At 37.8% G+C, this 16142-nt stretch overlaps 1 protein-coding gene across 5 annotated transcripts; it reads left to right on the top strand.

Moving 5' to 3' along the window:
* The first annotated feature begins 8933 nt into the window (after positions 1 to 8933).
* etv5b (ETS variant transcription factor 5b) lies at positions 8934 to 15865 on the top strand. Of its 5 annotated transcripts, none has more exons than XM_027133672.2 (12): positions 8934 to 9105; positions 10355 to 10541; positions 10714 to 10801; positions 10934 to 10981; positions 11193 to 11237; positions 12120 to 12243; positions 12540 to 12803; positions 13267 to 13556; positions 13674 to 13736; positions 13842 to 14080; positions 14181 to 14288; positions 14516 to 15865. In XM_027133672.2, the coding sequence occupies exons 2-12, from the start codon at positions 10494 to 10496 to the stop codon at positions 14747 to 14749; spliced, it is 1551 nt and encodes a 516-aa protein (XP_026989473.2). In that variant the 5' UTR covers positions 8934 to 9105; positions 10355 to 10493; the 3' UTR covers positions 14750 to 15865. The 5 variants fall into 5 exon arrangements, with proteins under 5 accessions (XP_026989473.2, XP_026989474.2, XP_047670169.1 ...); XM_027133673.2 differs by having other exon boundaries at positions 10384 to 10541; positions 14181 to 14282; XM_047814213.1 differs by having other exon boundaries at positions 8935 to 9105; positions 10654 to 10801.
* Positions 15866 to 16142: the final 277 nt, after the last annotated feature.

A 16142-nucleotide genomic window follows, 5' to 3' on the forward strand; every position in this document is an offset into this window, starting at 1 on the left:
GTCAAATTATGTATTTGTCATATTGGACCATACTTATCAGCATTTCATTGTTTGTTATAAACATTTACATTTGGGTTCGCTGGCTCTCCTATTGTCCTAGTGGCACAAATGTACGTACACACTAGCATATGGTATGGGGACAAGATGGTATGGGGATAAGAGGACATTCAGGGCAATGACATGTAGTGGAATGAACGACTGTATAAATATAAATAGAACAAAATATACTTAAAAACAGGCACAGACACACTAAGACTATAAGAGTAGAATTACAATAAAACTAGAACATATATATATATATAGAGAGAGAGAGAGAGAGCTCAGTTCCATGTGAAAAAATGTTAAACGGTAAACATTGGTGACGAGGTCATTTGATGTCATCAATACGTACTGTGCACACACTACAAACGTTAACATGATCTGGGAGCAAGATGCATTAAATGCTGTTTACACCTGAATTATAGAGAGAATGCTCTTGTGAAGTGTATCACTTCAGTCAGTTTGTGTATCATTCTGCTCATCTTTGTTCAACATAACAGTTCAAAATTCCACTATCTAGTTAAAACCTTTACTACAGTAGAGTGAGCAACATCAACTGTTTTTCAACATTCAGTAATAGAACAATTGACTTAACCTATGAAAGCTTGCCAGATGAACATTAAAAGTATCACCTTTGTAATGTAATGAATATGCAAATCACTGTACACTAGCCAGCTTGTTAAAACAAAGTAAGTGCAGATTCTTTTCAAATCTGTTTCTGCTAGCAAAAAAAAATAGAACATTAAATGCTTTATAATAATTGATATAGAATTGTTTCTAAAAGCAAAATCAGACTCTTGCTCATGTAACACTGTTTAAATGTAAGTAACCTCTAATCAAATTAGGAAGAAACCAACGTGAAGATGAAGGAACGTCTTGTTTTAAATAAAAACAACTCAGATCTAAATAAATAAACTTTGCATCCAATTGAAGATCACATTAGTTAGTTAGTTAGTTAGTTAGTTAGTTAGTTCTAGTTGTTAAGGCTTTGTGCAATACCATTTATTTTTGTAACAAGTAGCAGAGGACAGCAATCTTTTGCTTAAAAAAGTGCAGATGTGTCCATTGTGACCAATTTTCTCTGTTTCTCACACAGAAAACACAGACCCCTAATGAAACTTGTGGATTTTCTGTTTTTCTTTCATATGAGTCTTAGTCTTTCATATAAGATTTTCGCCTCAGAACCCCTGGTGATTTATCTGCTAAACTATTTAGATAAGTTGCTTTGAGACTTTAAGGCCATTATGTTGGAAATAAAGAGTCACTGTTTTTTATCTGTGTTTATCTAATTAACCTTCAGTCACTGACAATCACGTCTTGTTACAAACACTTCTCTTTATGTGGCATTTACACCAAAATAGTTTCTATCAGTGCTATAAAATATTAATTCTGTCGATATCCTGATCATTGGAAAACTAATTCCAGACATTCTGATAGCATGCAGTAAAAACAAATGCCTTACTTTTTATAATACTCTTTTTTTAGGATGTTAAGTAACTAGAAGAAAACACTAGTTTGTTGTTGCCAAGCAACACGTTATTTCATTTTTTTTCTAGTAAACTGTTTGCTCGCTTATGGAGAATGATATATGGCCTGCCCACGGTATAAAATCAATGAGGTCACTGTAGTGTTTGGTATCAGAATATGTTGTTAAATAGGCATTTATGTTCTTTCTATGAGGCTCGATTGTGGTTATACAGTGTAGTTGTGGTTTTAGAAATTAAAGGTACACTATGGAGCTGCAAAAATATTCAGAAAAAAAGATGTCGAGGTCCAAATGTATAATTGGATCCCTCAGAATTCTTCAAGAAGATTGTACTCAAGGTATTATAATATTATTATTCTAACACACTTTTAAAGTAACAAATCCAATTTTAAAATAATGGCCTTTATTATTATTAGCAGTATATATACACAACTGAGCAGTCGAGAGGGCCTTGCTCAGGGGCCCAGAAGTGGCATCTTTGTGGACCTGAGATTCAAGCTCACAACCTACCGATTGGTAGTCCAACACCTTAACCACTATGCTACCACATCCCCACCGGTTTCCTCCCCCAGTCCAAAGACATTCCTTGTAATTTGATCAGTATCTCTAAATTGTCCAGTGTGTGTGAGTGTGTGTGATTGTGCACAATAATGGGCTAGTGAATAAGTGATCCACTTGCGGATGTTCTATAACATTAAATATAGCTATAAACAGTTGGAGCTATAAAGTGAAAACTAATCCTGTTCATGGTGAATTATTTTCTTAGAGCGATATAACATTTTATTACATACACAGATCTTTCTTGTAGACAGTCCACACTGTATAATTGTACATTTTCTGTCTGTTCATTATCACATCTACAGAGCATGAGACATTTTAATATGACCTTTTTTTAAAAAAAAAAAAAATTGTAAACAATATAGCAATGAAAAGTATAAACAAACAGCAAGACAGATTTTGCTGTCTTGAAAACACAGCTTTTTTTCATTTGCTTGTTTCTCCAGCAGCTGTGCTGTTCATCTAGCCTCGAGTTATTGGTAATGTTGTTAGAGGAATGACAGAAAGTATCTTTAACTTGGTTTAAAGCTTGTAAAAGGCAACATTGAATAGATCCTGAAAAATAGATATGACATATGAGATGCTGGGACTTTGGATTTTAAAAATATTGCACCAAGGCTGTTAAATAATAAATGTAAGTAGGCTGCAGTATAATCCTATAAGAACTTATGTGAATTGGCAGTATACTAACACAAGCACAGATGGTCACACGTCAGGGTGCCCTCAATGACTTCTGCCAGTGCATCATGGGTGACAAAAGCAACCTGGCTAATAACCTGACACGCTCCTGTGCAGCTCCAGGTTTTCAGTGAATTAAGTGTGCATGGATCTGTTCATTCCTCATTCTTTCTTTGCTAATTATGTGATTATTTTCCACTTTCTAGAAGAATCTTTTGAGCTAGACCAAAAATTCCATAAAAACTCTGCATAAATAACCAAATAACTCAATCACCAAATCTAATATCACTTCCATAAGTATATAATAAAGTATTTATATCACAGCATTTTTGAATTCTCAAATCTGATTGGTTTAAGGCAACACAATTGTTCCACAACATTAAATGTAGTTAAAATGATAAACAAAATATACAGAGAACTGATCAGCTTCAGAAAGGTAGACACTGCAGTACACCGCTCCATTGTTCATTATTTGCTAGAACAACACAACACGTGTTAATTATTCCTTAACTAATTGGCAGACACTTTAAAATTATATTATTGGCAGAGACATTATTATGTGTCATTTGGGCATCCAATTTTTTTTTTTTTTTTTTTTTTTTTTTTGGAGCAAATGAAATGGAATAAACCACAAAGCCAAACAGGTCAGATGGAGAACCAGCATCTGAACAGCTAGTCATTACTAGATAGATAGTCAGTGTGACTTGTTCACTTGTAGTTAATAAAGACAGTAATACAGATTTTAGTTGAATTATATGGCCTGTAGATTAGAGTGTACAGATTTTGGCACATAAAACTGCTACGTTCACAGATGTTTAAAAAAAACATCCGATTCACTGATCATAAAGCTATAAATGTGCCACTTATTGCACTATCAAGTCTCTCATCAAGTCAAACACTCATAGATGATGTTTTTAACTTCCCTTGTAGAGGGAGTTATCTTCATATCTTGAAATGTTGTCTTGGTAATTATCAAACTTTGTGCTGCACCACATTCCGGTTTAGCACGACTCAACTTGACCTACTATCCCTCAAGGTATAGCATGAAGACATGAATTAAAAGTCTGAACTTCCCCTGGCTGTCCAAACAATTGAGTCACTGGCTGACTTCAAACAAAGACTAAAGACTTACCACTTCAACAAGCACTTAAGAAACACTTAGATTTATGTGATGTAATACCATTAAATGTCTCTGTATTTGTTTAGTACTTTATCATTTTATAGTGCTATTATAATTATATTAGTATCAATAGTTGTTAAGATTACCAACAATTTAGTAACATTTGTTAGGATTATAAGTAATTGAGCTGGTATGTCGATTTGAACACAATCCAGAATTTTTTTTTTTTAATCTACACATTAAGTCACCTCTTATTTATTCACTTATTAGTCATTAATGCAGCAATAAGCATTACCCTGCTAGTTCCAATCAGCAGTCCTCAGTCATGCTGTAGTGTCATATTATGAATTATCCTCTGACTGGAAGTTGAGATTGCTTGAAGGGAGGAGGAGCACAATCAGCCTTCTTGTTTTAAATCATTCAAATGATGTAACTGATAACATTTAATAAATCAGAAAGTGTATATCTACAGTAAGGATGAGGTCCTTAGACAAGGATTCACTATGAACGTTTTACTTGGGTACAGCAAAATGTTACTGGTGCATATGCACTGTCTAGTAACACCTATGATGTTCTGTGGGGTTGAGGTCAGGGCTCTGTGCACACCAATCTTGTCAAACCATGTCTTATGATTTGAGCATGGGGCATTGTTGTACTATAACATGTTTGGGTCCCTTAGTTCCTTTGATGGGAATTTGTAATGCTACAGCGTGCAAAGATATCAAATACTCTACAATTGTGTGTTTCCAGTGGATCTGGCAAATGCCATAAATATAAATGTAAATGTTATAATTGAAATACTTATATCACTTATATTCTGCTGTCATACAGTTGCCAGGTTCCATCATTTTTGTATCAAAATCTTGAGAGTAGAATCTTGAGTTGTAAATCCAGTAGCATTCAGCTGCTTGTTACTATACAACCCATTAGTGACCTGCATCATTAATGATTATGTGTGCTTACACTAGTGCTAAGTGACATGAGAGATGAGTAACATCTGTTTGTCTTGCTATTCCAAGCCAGCCAATCAGTGACGTACTCAATCAGAGGTGACAGTAATGTCACTCACTTTATGGAGACTTCTCACCACTATCTCAAAAGGTCATACTGCGCAACAGCCACAGCTTCCCCCCCCCCCCCAATCCTCAATGTTTTCATCCTCAGAGGCTCCATTCCACTTAGCAGTGTTACTGTGATGCCATGACATTTGAGAGGACATAGTTTATTTTCCCCACTTGAGATCAAAAAGAAGAAGAAAGCTCAAAGCTCAAAACTGTAATAATAATATTGTGTGGCAGGAGAATAAAAGCAGCAAATATATGGATGGGATGAAGCAATTAATTCTAAGAAAATTAAAATCATGGTATTTGATTGATCCTGTTCAAGCCTTTTCATTTTCAAGCACAATTCTTCAGCAGAGTTGTATGTTAAACAATCACATTGAAAGAGAATGTTTTCATAGCTACTCTGAGCTTTGGACCATGATAGTGGATTATCTTATCTACTAATATTAAGGTATTAGTCACTACAATGACTTCCCATCTCCTTTACGCTCCAGATGCTTCTTCGCTTGCTCACAGTGTAGAGCCATACCAAATCCCATAGCTTAAGTCCGAGCCTTTGCTTCCTCAATCAGTGTTACTTGGGTTTAAACAAAGCATGGAGGAGGGGACAGATGCATGGAGGCATAAAGGAGGGGGTGCTGATGGCTCCAACACCAGTCAGCCCTCCTTCTGAAACTCACAGTATCCCCCACAGCTGAAGTCCATTTGACTTAATGTGTGTACCTGCATGTCCTATAAGCACAGTTCCCACCAGGACTCGGGACTGGAGAACGATCTCTCACCTTCTACAACACAATGCCCTCCCCCTGTCTCATCAGCATGTGTCAAAGCTCACAGCTTAGACCCCCAGTGCATTGGCTTCAGCGTAAATGGGCTCAAATAAAGGAATGACAATGGGAAGGTGTGAGGATTGCCATCAGCAATCCTGTTCCTGAATAATATATCACTGAGACTCTCCAGAGCATCTATCTTTCAGCGATGCTCTGTATACTAATATAATCTCAGATTTTTAATGTGCAACCATATGAAACAGTATACTGTGGCTCATAAACTGCCAATTTACTATCACTTTTTACTATCTTTTCTGTAAAATATTTTTGTTCTTCTTTCTCCTACAAGGTTCAACCACTTACTCTCCCACTGTGCACAGCACTTCAACGTTCCTCAAACAATTACTGCAATTTAAATCTGTGTTTTTTTTTAACAGCAGCGTAACTACGTAAATAACCATTTATAGATGTCAATTCTTTTTTTTATATACAGGTTACCTGCCTATTGTAGTAAGACTCAGTTACCAGCTCTTTAAGTCTCTGTTGTTTACTGTCGAGGTTTGCCGAACTGAAATTGCTGTACTGAAATCGAAATGAACTTAATCTTGATAACTGCCTCACTGAAAAGTAGAAGCAGACAGATATATGATCATGATTATGCCTAGCCAGCAAAAAGCAGTGACGATGTTGAAAGTCTACCATAAAAGTAACAAGTTAGGACATGCTAAGATGTGGAATCTACTGCTTTGTGCTATTTAAAAGCCAAGTATTTAACAGATACTGGAACAGTTAGCTTCAAGTCAAACCACAGAGTGTTTATCACTTACTGTATAACTGGTTCAAAAGATGGTGACGGCTAATGGTATTAGTCAGCTTTGCAATGAGTCAGAATCTCTCTCTCTCTCTCTCTCTCAGGTGTATCCATGACTACCACAGCCATTCAGGTTGTTGAAGAAAGAGGATGTGTGGGTGAGGTGTTATCTGGAATTGCAGTGAATGACAGCAGATGAATGAATTGAATCTTGATACTGAACGGCACCCAGGTGTATAGAAAAAATAATTAAACTGAGTTCAAAAATAAGAATTTAGATTTAATGTGAAATGTGATGTGATATTACGTAGTATGTAGCGTCAGGAATGAGTCCCCCATTGCTTAAGATTTGTTCATTTAAGTACGTGTCTTTCTTTTTGCCATGCTTCAAAGCCCTGGGGCAAATGAAGATGTTCGGAAAGTAAAGAAAATGGTAGACAATTATGTAACATCCTGACATATCATTCCCACAAATTCCCCATTGAGTCACCAGTTAAGTTTTAATGGCATATCAGGGCTTTAGTTTTATCAAACTGTATTTTATCCACAAAAAGTTGAAGGTGATACGGTGAAATTGTAATTGTCTTCATTAAAGAGTCAATTACGAGTAACCTTTAACACTCAGTGTCCAGCGAACTTCAGCACTCTGTCCCTAATTGTTCCACAAGGGAACTAAATTTCTGGGGCCTAAATGCATTTGGGATACTATCCAAGCCATAAAGGTGTTTAAGTCATAGCTGCACTAGGTGACGTGACATACAGCTAAGTATGGTGACCCATACTCAGAATTTGTTCTCTGCATTTAACCCAAGTGCACACACAGCAGTGAACACACACACACCGTGAACACACACCCAGAGCAGTGGGCAGCCATTTATTCAACCCGGGGAGCAGTTGGCCTTAGGGTTAGGAGTCAAACTCTCTAACCATTAGGCCATGACTTCCCCCTATGTTTGACTTCTATGTTTAGAACTAAACTAGAAAGAAATTGTTGGAAATAATTAAAAGGAACCTTTTTATTTCTTCTCAGTACCAAGCAAACCATTATAGTCTGTGTCAAACCAACTGCAGTTTGGCAGTTTATTTATTATTTTCTTATGGGAAATGAATGCATTTTGTTAGAATATTTCTCAGTTATATAGATAGATAGATAGATAGATAGATAGATAGATAGATAGATAGATAGATAGAGAGAGAGAGAGAGAGAGAGAGAGAGAGAGAGAGAGAGAGAGAGAGAGAGAGAGAGAGATGACAGAATGATGACTCATTACCTTATTTACCAGGACACATGCAATATTCATGCCTTTAATGATGTAGTTGAGCAAGAGTGTAATGTTTTATTTTGAGTCACATACACACACACATTAAGAAAAATATTCTAGGAAGATATAAAAATAGACAGAGTTAAAGACTCCATCATATCAAACCCATCTATGCACAGGTAACATAATCAAGAGAGTGCAAATACAGTCAGTGTGTGTGCTATATTTATGATGATCATGATTCCTCATGTGCTAGTCCAACACCCAAAAGTTAAAACCTCCATCATTTCTTATGCAGGAAAGTGAGAGCAGATGTAGACCAGACAGCGCTGTCTGGCTTGGGGATATACCATTCCTTTGAAGGCTAGACATGAATAATAGATCAGAGGCAACAGATTTTTCTTGTGGTGGAGTTTCCCAACAGCCTTTTCTATGACTTTTACAATCTTACATATGATAGAACAAGACAGGTATGTCTAACGTATGGAAGTGTTTAGTTTTTTCTTACTACTAGGAGTTATTTCCACTGAATAGGTTTTTAAGATGATCTAGAGCGGACAATAACCTGTCCAGGTTTATTAATTATGTGCATGGTCAAGATATGCAATAAGGAGCAGGATCTTATTTTTTTCAGGTTATTTTGTCTTGTGTACGGAATTCATGTGTGGATCTGATCTGATCTTTACAGAAGTGAACAGATTTAGTGTAGTGTAGTGTAGTGTAATATGCTAGAAATTTTAAATGATACTGTGAGTTTCTTAAAAGCTTGGGCTTGTGTTTCAACAGATTGTTGTCAAGGAAATTACTTTTGGATGTTGACTATGGAAAAAAAGACAGATTAAAGAACTAAAATGTTTAAACTAAAACTATTCTATATGAAATTAGTTGCTCAAGTCGAAATGTGAGATTTAACAAATAAAAAACGACTTAGTGTCTATCCCTTTAAGATCAGTTTTCACCATGGAGAAACATCTGGTTGTTGAATGAAATCCAGCCATTCATAAAAACAGGAAAGGGACTCGCTGCTATTGGCTGCCCGAGGTCTCATGCGAACGTAAGGGACTTGCGAACACTGATTGGTCTGTGTTATGAATGACGTGCTGGATCAGCCAATGAGCACGCACTCTGTTGTTAAGCACCAGCCCTGGGCTAAGCAGACGGTTCCATTGAGAAATTTTTTCAGTCTGGCAGAGTTTACTGAGCGCGCAGCAAAGCGTGCACCGGAGGGTTGTGTTTTTTTTATTGGGAGTTAAAACATTGTTATTATATATTTTTTTTGCTTTTTTAAGTACACCTAAAGGATTAAAGCATAAAAGGGTGAGTATGTTTGCATGTACTCTACCGTATGCTCGTTATATTTAACACTACTTGCAATAGTGTTTTTTCCCCGTTAGATTTTTTTACGTAGTTTAAATCTAGATTTTGTTTATCCCTGCTCGTGATTCCGCCATTTTCTTTGTGCGAGTCTCGCGCCACCATTTTCTACGCGTTTTCTCGCGCTAGTTTGTTTTCTTTTGTTTTTGTTTATATACTGTATGTGGAGTAACATGTGGATTCCGTAATGCATGTGGTTTTTAAATCAAATTCCTTCTTGAATCGCTTGTGCTTCTGCTGCAGAGGGTGTCGGGATTTGTATGAATGGAGCGGGTTTTTTTTCCTTTCCTCGCGCAGCGCCAGAAGGATCAAATTTCACTTCATTGAGAAAAACAAGGGGGAGGAGGAGGAGGGGAAAAGAAGGGGGAGGCACTGAACTTCTTGAACTTTAAGATACTTGTGGAGTTATTAACCCATTCCTGCGCCGTATTTTTAACAGGGTCTTTAAAACTTTACACCGAGTGCTCCAGCTAGGTGCTGTATATTTATATAGAGGGCAGATCATGCTGTTTGGTGCCTGTGTTCATGTTCACGTCCGTTTCATAATCTAGATCAGAGGAAGCAATAACAGGAAATTATGGTTGTTTAATTACATCCTATTTTAAAGCTTGCTTGACAAGATTGCAGTGTTTTCTTGGCTTCGTTGCAGGATAATATAGTGCTGTTAGGGGGGGGGACGCACGCGCGTGAGCACTTGGATACCAAGTGGTACTTTTTAATTATTTTTTAGTTATTAATATTTTTATTAATTTTTTTTGCCTTTTTGTACCTTTTATTATAATCATTATTCATTTTTCCCTGAGAAGGTGTACATGTGGGTTTAATTAGCTCAAAACCTAGAATATACAAAGATGCTATACGTTCGTGTCATTGTCAAAGCTGCACGCGCGCATTCACACACATGCATCTCTAATGGACGAGAAGACTTCAAGTGATGTGTTATGAAGGACCACACTGTGGTACATAAATGTATCACAGACCTTGTGTAGCCATGTCCACATCTGTGCTGTGAAATGTAAATGGTGTAGACTAGAGTCAGTGTCTCTACATTCTTCATCTGGAGTGAGAATAGTTGCACAAACAAACAAACAAACTGGCAAGACACACAACTGATCAAAGGGACAGTTGTTCTGGTCCTGTCATGGCTTGGGATGATTGCTGACAGCTGCCTGTGTGCTTTTCCTTCTCTAAGTGCCATTTTTCTCGGCTCTTCTTAATCAGGACTTGACAAGTGTGGAGATCTCCCCTGTGAGTGCGAGCGAAAGAGAGGACGTTTCTTCCTCCATTGTTTCTTTATTTGATTTGTCTACCCACACTGTTGATTCCACAACATGGACAGCTTTTACGATCAACAGGTCCCATTTGTGGTGCAACACAATGTAAGTTTCCATCAGAAAGATAAACTGTATTTTTGAATTGTACTGTTTAGTACCCTTTTTTCCCCTCAGACTGTTGATGTAATCTGACAGTATTTCCATTTTACCAGAGCAGGTGGGATAGTTGGAGTTATCAAAGCCGTCTGTTTCTAATCATGGCCATCTGTGTTTGTAGAAATGCCACGCCAAGGAAACACCATGCAAGCCACTAAGTGACAGGAAGAGGAAATTCATGGACAGTGAGCTCGCTCAGGACACTGAAGGTAACCATAGTTACTTTACTCATGTAGATATGACCTAATAATATAATACAAAAAGATACTATCCAAGCAAAGCTACAAGAAGGCACGAGACTTTGTCAAGCCTAATCCTGATTTAACCCTCATCTTTTCCAGAACTGTTTCAGGACCTGTGTCAGCTGCAAGAAATATGGATAGCTGAAGGTAAGTTTCCTATTTCTTCCACAATGTTCGTGTTAATAATAATGATCACTGTCTGACAAATACTTTGCTTTGGTTTCAAGGTTGACTAAGAAAAATACCATACGTTAAACGAGTAAATGAATTCAAATCGTTGTATGCATATTGACTGTTTAATGTTTGCATAATTGTATACAGACTTATGGACAATGAGACTTTCTTTTCTTTTCTCCAGCTCAAGTACCTGATGAACAGTTTGTTCCAGATTTCCAGGATAACTGTAAGTATCTGATCTGAGAATATGTGGGTAGACAGGGTATGGGATAAATTGTAGAGCTGCCAGTAGTTGTTTCTTTTTTGCATGTGATTCATCAATTATTAATGACAGACTGTGGAGTAACAATCCATAGTTCATGGACTATAGATCCCAGCCATTGTGTACTTTCTTGATATTCCCTGATAATTTTATTGGTAAGACAGGAAAATTTGACAGTCATCTACATGGTAGTTGATGTTCTTTTTGAAAAAGTGTGTGAGTTCATAATAGGATGGATATTGTGCAGGGGCCCAACATCCGACTGCAGTGCCGTAAATCACCATGGCCTTCAGCACAGTGACATTTTAATGGGTCGGGATACACACACTTCATTATATTCAGTACACTAGTCCTTCTGTTTCCTCTGTAAGCTTTTTTTTTAAAGCACCCATTTGGCTTTTTTGGCTTTTAAAGTGCAATTATGTGTGTGTACTATAGTGATAATGTGTCTTTGTGAGTCCATGCACATGCATAAGTTTGCATAGGTGTGTGTGTTAGTTTGACACTGTGCTACAGCTTTGGCAGAAGGCCGATTAGTCTCACAGAAGCCTCTTTCAGCATGCCTGGGCAAGAAAGACACTGTTTCCACTGAGATCAACCTATAGGTTCCATGACATTTTATGGATGAATAAAATCTCAACTACTATGTCATGTTGTTTTTTTCAAGTACTAAAATAAAAAAAATAAATAGTGCATTCTAGCTCTGTACAATGATGGAAAAGTATTCTAAGTAAACTACAAACTGTAGAAATGTTTTCTGGTTACCGTTCATGCTCTTTTTAATTTAACTAGCAACTTTTGTGTTAATCCTCTGTGTCAAAGTTAAACTATCTGCCACCTTTTTAGTGATGTTCCATGGCCCGCCTCAAACCAAAGTGAAGAGGGAAGCCAGTCCGAGCAGAGACTTCTCCCCCTGTGTACAAGAGCAGAGACTCTCACCATATGGAGAGAAATGCCTTTACAATTACAGGTATGGCTTCATGTGACTTCTTTCTAAAAACTTAAAACTACTGTAGTAATGTTATATGGTAGCTTAGTGGTTAAGGCTACTGAAAGTTGTTAGTTCAAATCCCAGGTCCAACAACCCTCCAATGCTGGGCCCATGAGCAAGGCCCTTAACCCTCAATTGCTCAGTTGTATAAAATGAGTAAAAAAAAATCTCTCTGGATAAGGGTGTCCTACAATTCTGTAAATGTGTGCATTGTAGTTACACTGAAATATGGCGTGTATAAATTTGTAAATTTCCCCATGTCTATTTCTCATCAGTGCCTATGACAGGAAGCCATTTGGATTCGCTAAACCCCTGACCTCGCCTCCTACCCCGGTATCACCTTGCAGCTCCACCCATAATCCAGGGACACATCCCCTGCAGAAGAAACATCCAGTTCATAATCAAACACAGGGGCTACCAGCCTTGACCTGCCACACTCATCAGAGGATACAGAGCACAGTTTCCAGCCAATGTCCATCTTTTGCTGTGCCGCGCCCTCCTGTCAGTCACCCAGATACCTCCTACAATGCAGATCACAGGTATGAGTCTAGAGATAACACCATATTGCCATATTGGTCACATGTTGAATTAAATTAGCTGCTGATTAGTTGGATCAGATCACTGGGGTAGTATAAAAGCAGGTACTTCATGATCAGGACTGAACCCAAATATAATATTCATCTACTGTGATGTTGATGATGACCTTTTATTTCAGCATTTATCCAACAATTAAATCAGTTCAAGAAAATGCATATAAGCATAGTGTAATTATTAATGATAAATGACTTAATTATGCACAAATGAGAGACCCTTTTAATTTTAGCTAACCAATGTAATTCCCTACTCTGTGTCTTCTGCTGGAGCAGTTCTCTAATCAGCTCTTGCTCAGTCTTCAGGTATTAACCTCCTAATGATTCCACATTAACCCAGAAGGACCAGCTATGTTTATCTCAAGGGTTAAAGGTTCACTCTCTCTTTTTTTTGTACTCTTCTCATCTCTAGATTCCACAGGCAGCTGTCAGAGCCATGTCTGGCCTTCCCACAACCTGATGCCCACTCTGTGACTTCATACCCACCACAGAGCAACAACCACTTTCCACGGGACAACCGGCCACAATACCACCGCCAAATGTCTGAGCCAGTGATCCCACTTCCTCCACGGGGGTTTAAGCAAGAAATGGTGGATCCTCGGTACCCGGAACAGGGTGCGTCTAATATTGCAGGCAATCGCGTCCCATCATTCCATCAGATGTCCATCAAACAAGAGCCCAGAGAATTTGGCATTGACTCTGGTGAGCATTGTATGGATTCATGTCACTCTGTCTCTCTCAATGTCATTCAGCAAATCTATTTGTAACACTTAAACATGCACAACATGAGCCAACTGAACTGAATCTTCTATATTGCAGAGATCCAGAACTGCCAGTCATCCTTTGGGAAGTCATCAAACTTCTATCAACCCAACAATGAAGGTAAAGATTCATACATTGGCGCATAGAACATGTAAGCCGTTTGTTTAACATATTCCTGAGAGAAGTTCAGGTTAAATCTGGATCTCATGTGTCCTCTATGTGCAGGGTTCATGTATGATGGAGAGCCTCATCTCTATTACGAAGATGCTTGCGTGGTACCTGAGCGGCTTGACGGAAAGAGCAAACAGGAAGGAGTGGGTTTTAGGGAGGGGCCTCCATACCAGAGACGAGGCTCCCTACAGCTCTGGCAATTTCTGGTCACACTATTGGATGATCCATCCAACAGCCACTTTATTGCATGGACTGGCCGCGGGCTTGAGTTTAAACTCATTGAACCTGAGGAGGTCAGTTTGTAAGATGTGGTATAAATAATTTAATTAATATGGCTGTTCATGTAGGTTGTGAACTAACTGAGTGTGTGTATCTGTCTGTCTGTCTGACTAGGTGGCCAGGCGCTGGGGAATCCAGAAAAACAGGCCTGCCATGAACTATGACAAGCTGAGTCGATCTCTCCGCTACTACTACGAGAAGGGCATCATGCAGAAGGTAAAGGCACGTTCCCGTTCCAATTTTTTCTTCCTTTTTCTTCTTATTCTATGTAATAACATCCAGGAAATTTTCAGTAGTTGAGGAACATTCATGTAGAACTTGACTTTATGATATGGCTTATGGTTATAGAACAAAACCAACCATAAGCTTGATGTTGTACAACTCATTCAATTAATCTTTAAGTTTCGTTTAGGAATTTAGATCAACTCCTGCCTTTCTCTCAAACACAGGTGGCAGGTGAAAGGTACGTGTACAAGTTTGTATGTGACCCAGAAGCTCTCTTCTCCATGGCCTTTCCTGATAACCAGAGGCCAAGCCTAAAAGCAGACCCTGATGGAATGCAGGTCCCTGAGGATGACACCGTTCCTCTCTCCCACTACGATGAAGCCAGCAGAGCCTCTTATGTAGAAGGCAGGGATCAGAGCTTGGCAGGGTTGTCTTTCCCTGACAGCTACGCTTTCTGAACTGCTTTCATCTCACATTGGACTCCTGAAGCCCCTCTGCCCACTGAGAAGGACCAAACAAATCCACATCTACACACTTGATTTCAATGATTTCCTCCTGAAACATGAAGCTGAATTACTGCCATGTATAAATATATAAACAAACATGCTTGCTTTTCTTTTTCGACATAATTTTCCTGTCCTTCCATATTCATCAGCTGTTTTCAGCACACATGTGCATAATGCACATGCTAAATGGTCTTGTGGGCTTTTTTTTAAAATCAGTAAAATGGCCTCTACAGTATTTTTAAACCAGCTTCAGGTTTTTTTTTTATGTATAAATCTCTTAAGTGAATAATCCTAAGCTTTTGTTCACTGTTTCTTGTGTAGAACTTGCAGTGGATTTTTCAGCTCTGTGCTTACATAAGATTTCTAAAATTCTCTGCCATCTTTTAATGCTACAAAATTCTGAATTTATTAAAAGAATTTAAAAAGTATGTAACTTTTAACAAAAGTTTTGCATATTATTACAGCCACGCGAGTGCACATGCTTTTTCACTGGCCCGAAATAAAGTGCAAGGGTTTCTGCATTTGTAGGAATGTTGAAAAAGTAAAATCTATGTATAATTATATAAGTATATTTTTGCAAAGCCTGTATTTGTTTCCATTGTTGTACAAGCTATATATCAGACCTTTCTTGCTCTAATATCTGTTAAATTTACATGGTGGAAATTTGGGCTGTCTAGACAGACAGGCAAAGGTTTTCAATTTTTTATTTTATTTTTTTTTTTTAACTTACTCTCGGGGGGATTTGAATTCCTGCATTAAAAAAATCTTGTCCAAATGGACAAACGTGGATTTAAGAGATCTGTATCGGACAATCTAATATAAGCATGGCAGTAGTTGTCTAAAGGTAGCTCAGTGTATGGGTTTTGTGCTTAATCTCATGTTACAGAGATGTTCCACTAACTGCTGAGCTACAGAACTTTGTACTTACAATGGTATAATTTAGCAGTGGCTGTTACTCAGTAGTATGTGAACCATCAGGTCTGTAACATTGGATTTATGGGTAACCTTTACATACATTGTTAAGCTTTATAATCTGTACTGGGTACAATAAAATCTTTTCTGCTTCAAGTAATTTTTGCAGTGTTTTTCTTCTGAAATATAATAACACTGTACTTTATTAGGAATGCCTATAATTTCTTACTACGTAGGTAGATACATTTGAGAGCTTCAGTAATTGTTCACATCAAACAGCACCAAGGATTTTTTATTCTTGTTTTAAGGATTTAAAAAAACTTGCTCTGTTTGGATTTTCACATCTTTAAAGCTTTTACTGAATAGTGCATTAAAACAAAACATTCACGGTGGTTCAACAGTCTGGAACACGCTGCTGACGAGAGAGATCACA

The sequence above is a fragment of the Tachysurus fulvidraco genome, chromosome 5, assembly GCF_022655615.1.
Source record: "Tachysurus fulvidraco isolate hzauxx_2018 chromosome 5, HZAU_PFXX_2.0, whole genome shotgun sequence".
Taxonomy (NCBI): domain Eukaryota; kingdom Metazoa; phylum Chordata; class Actinopteri; order Siluriformes; family Bagridae; genus Tachysurus; species Tachysurus fulvidraco.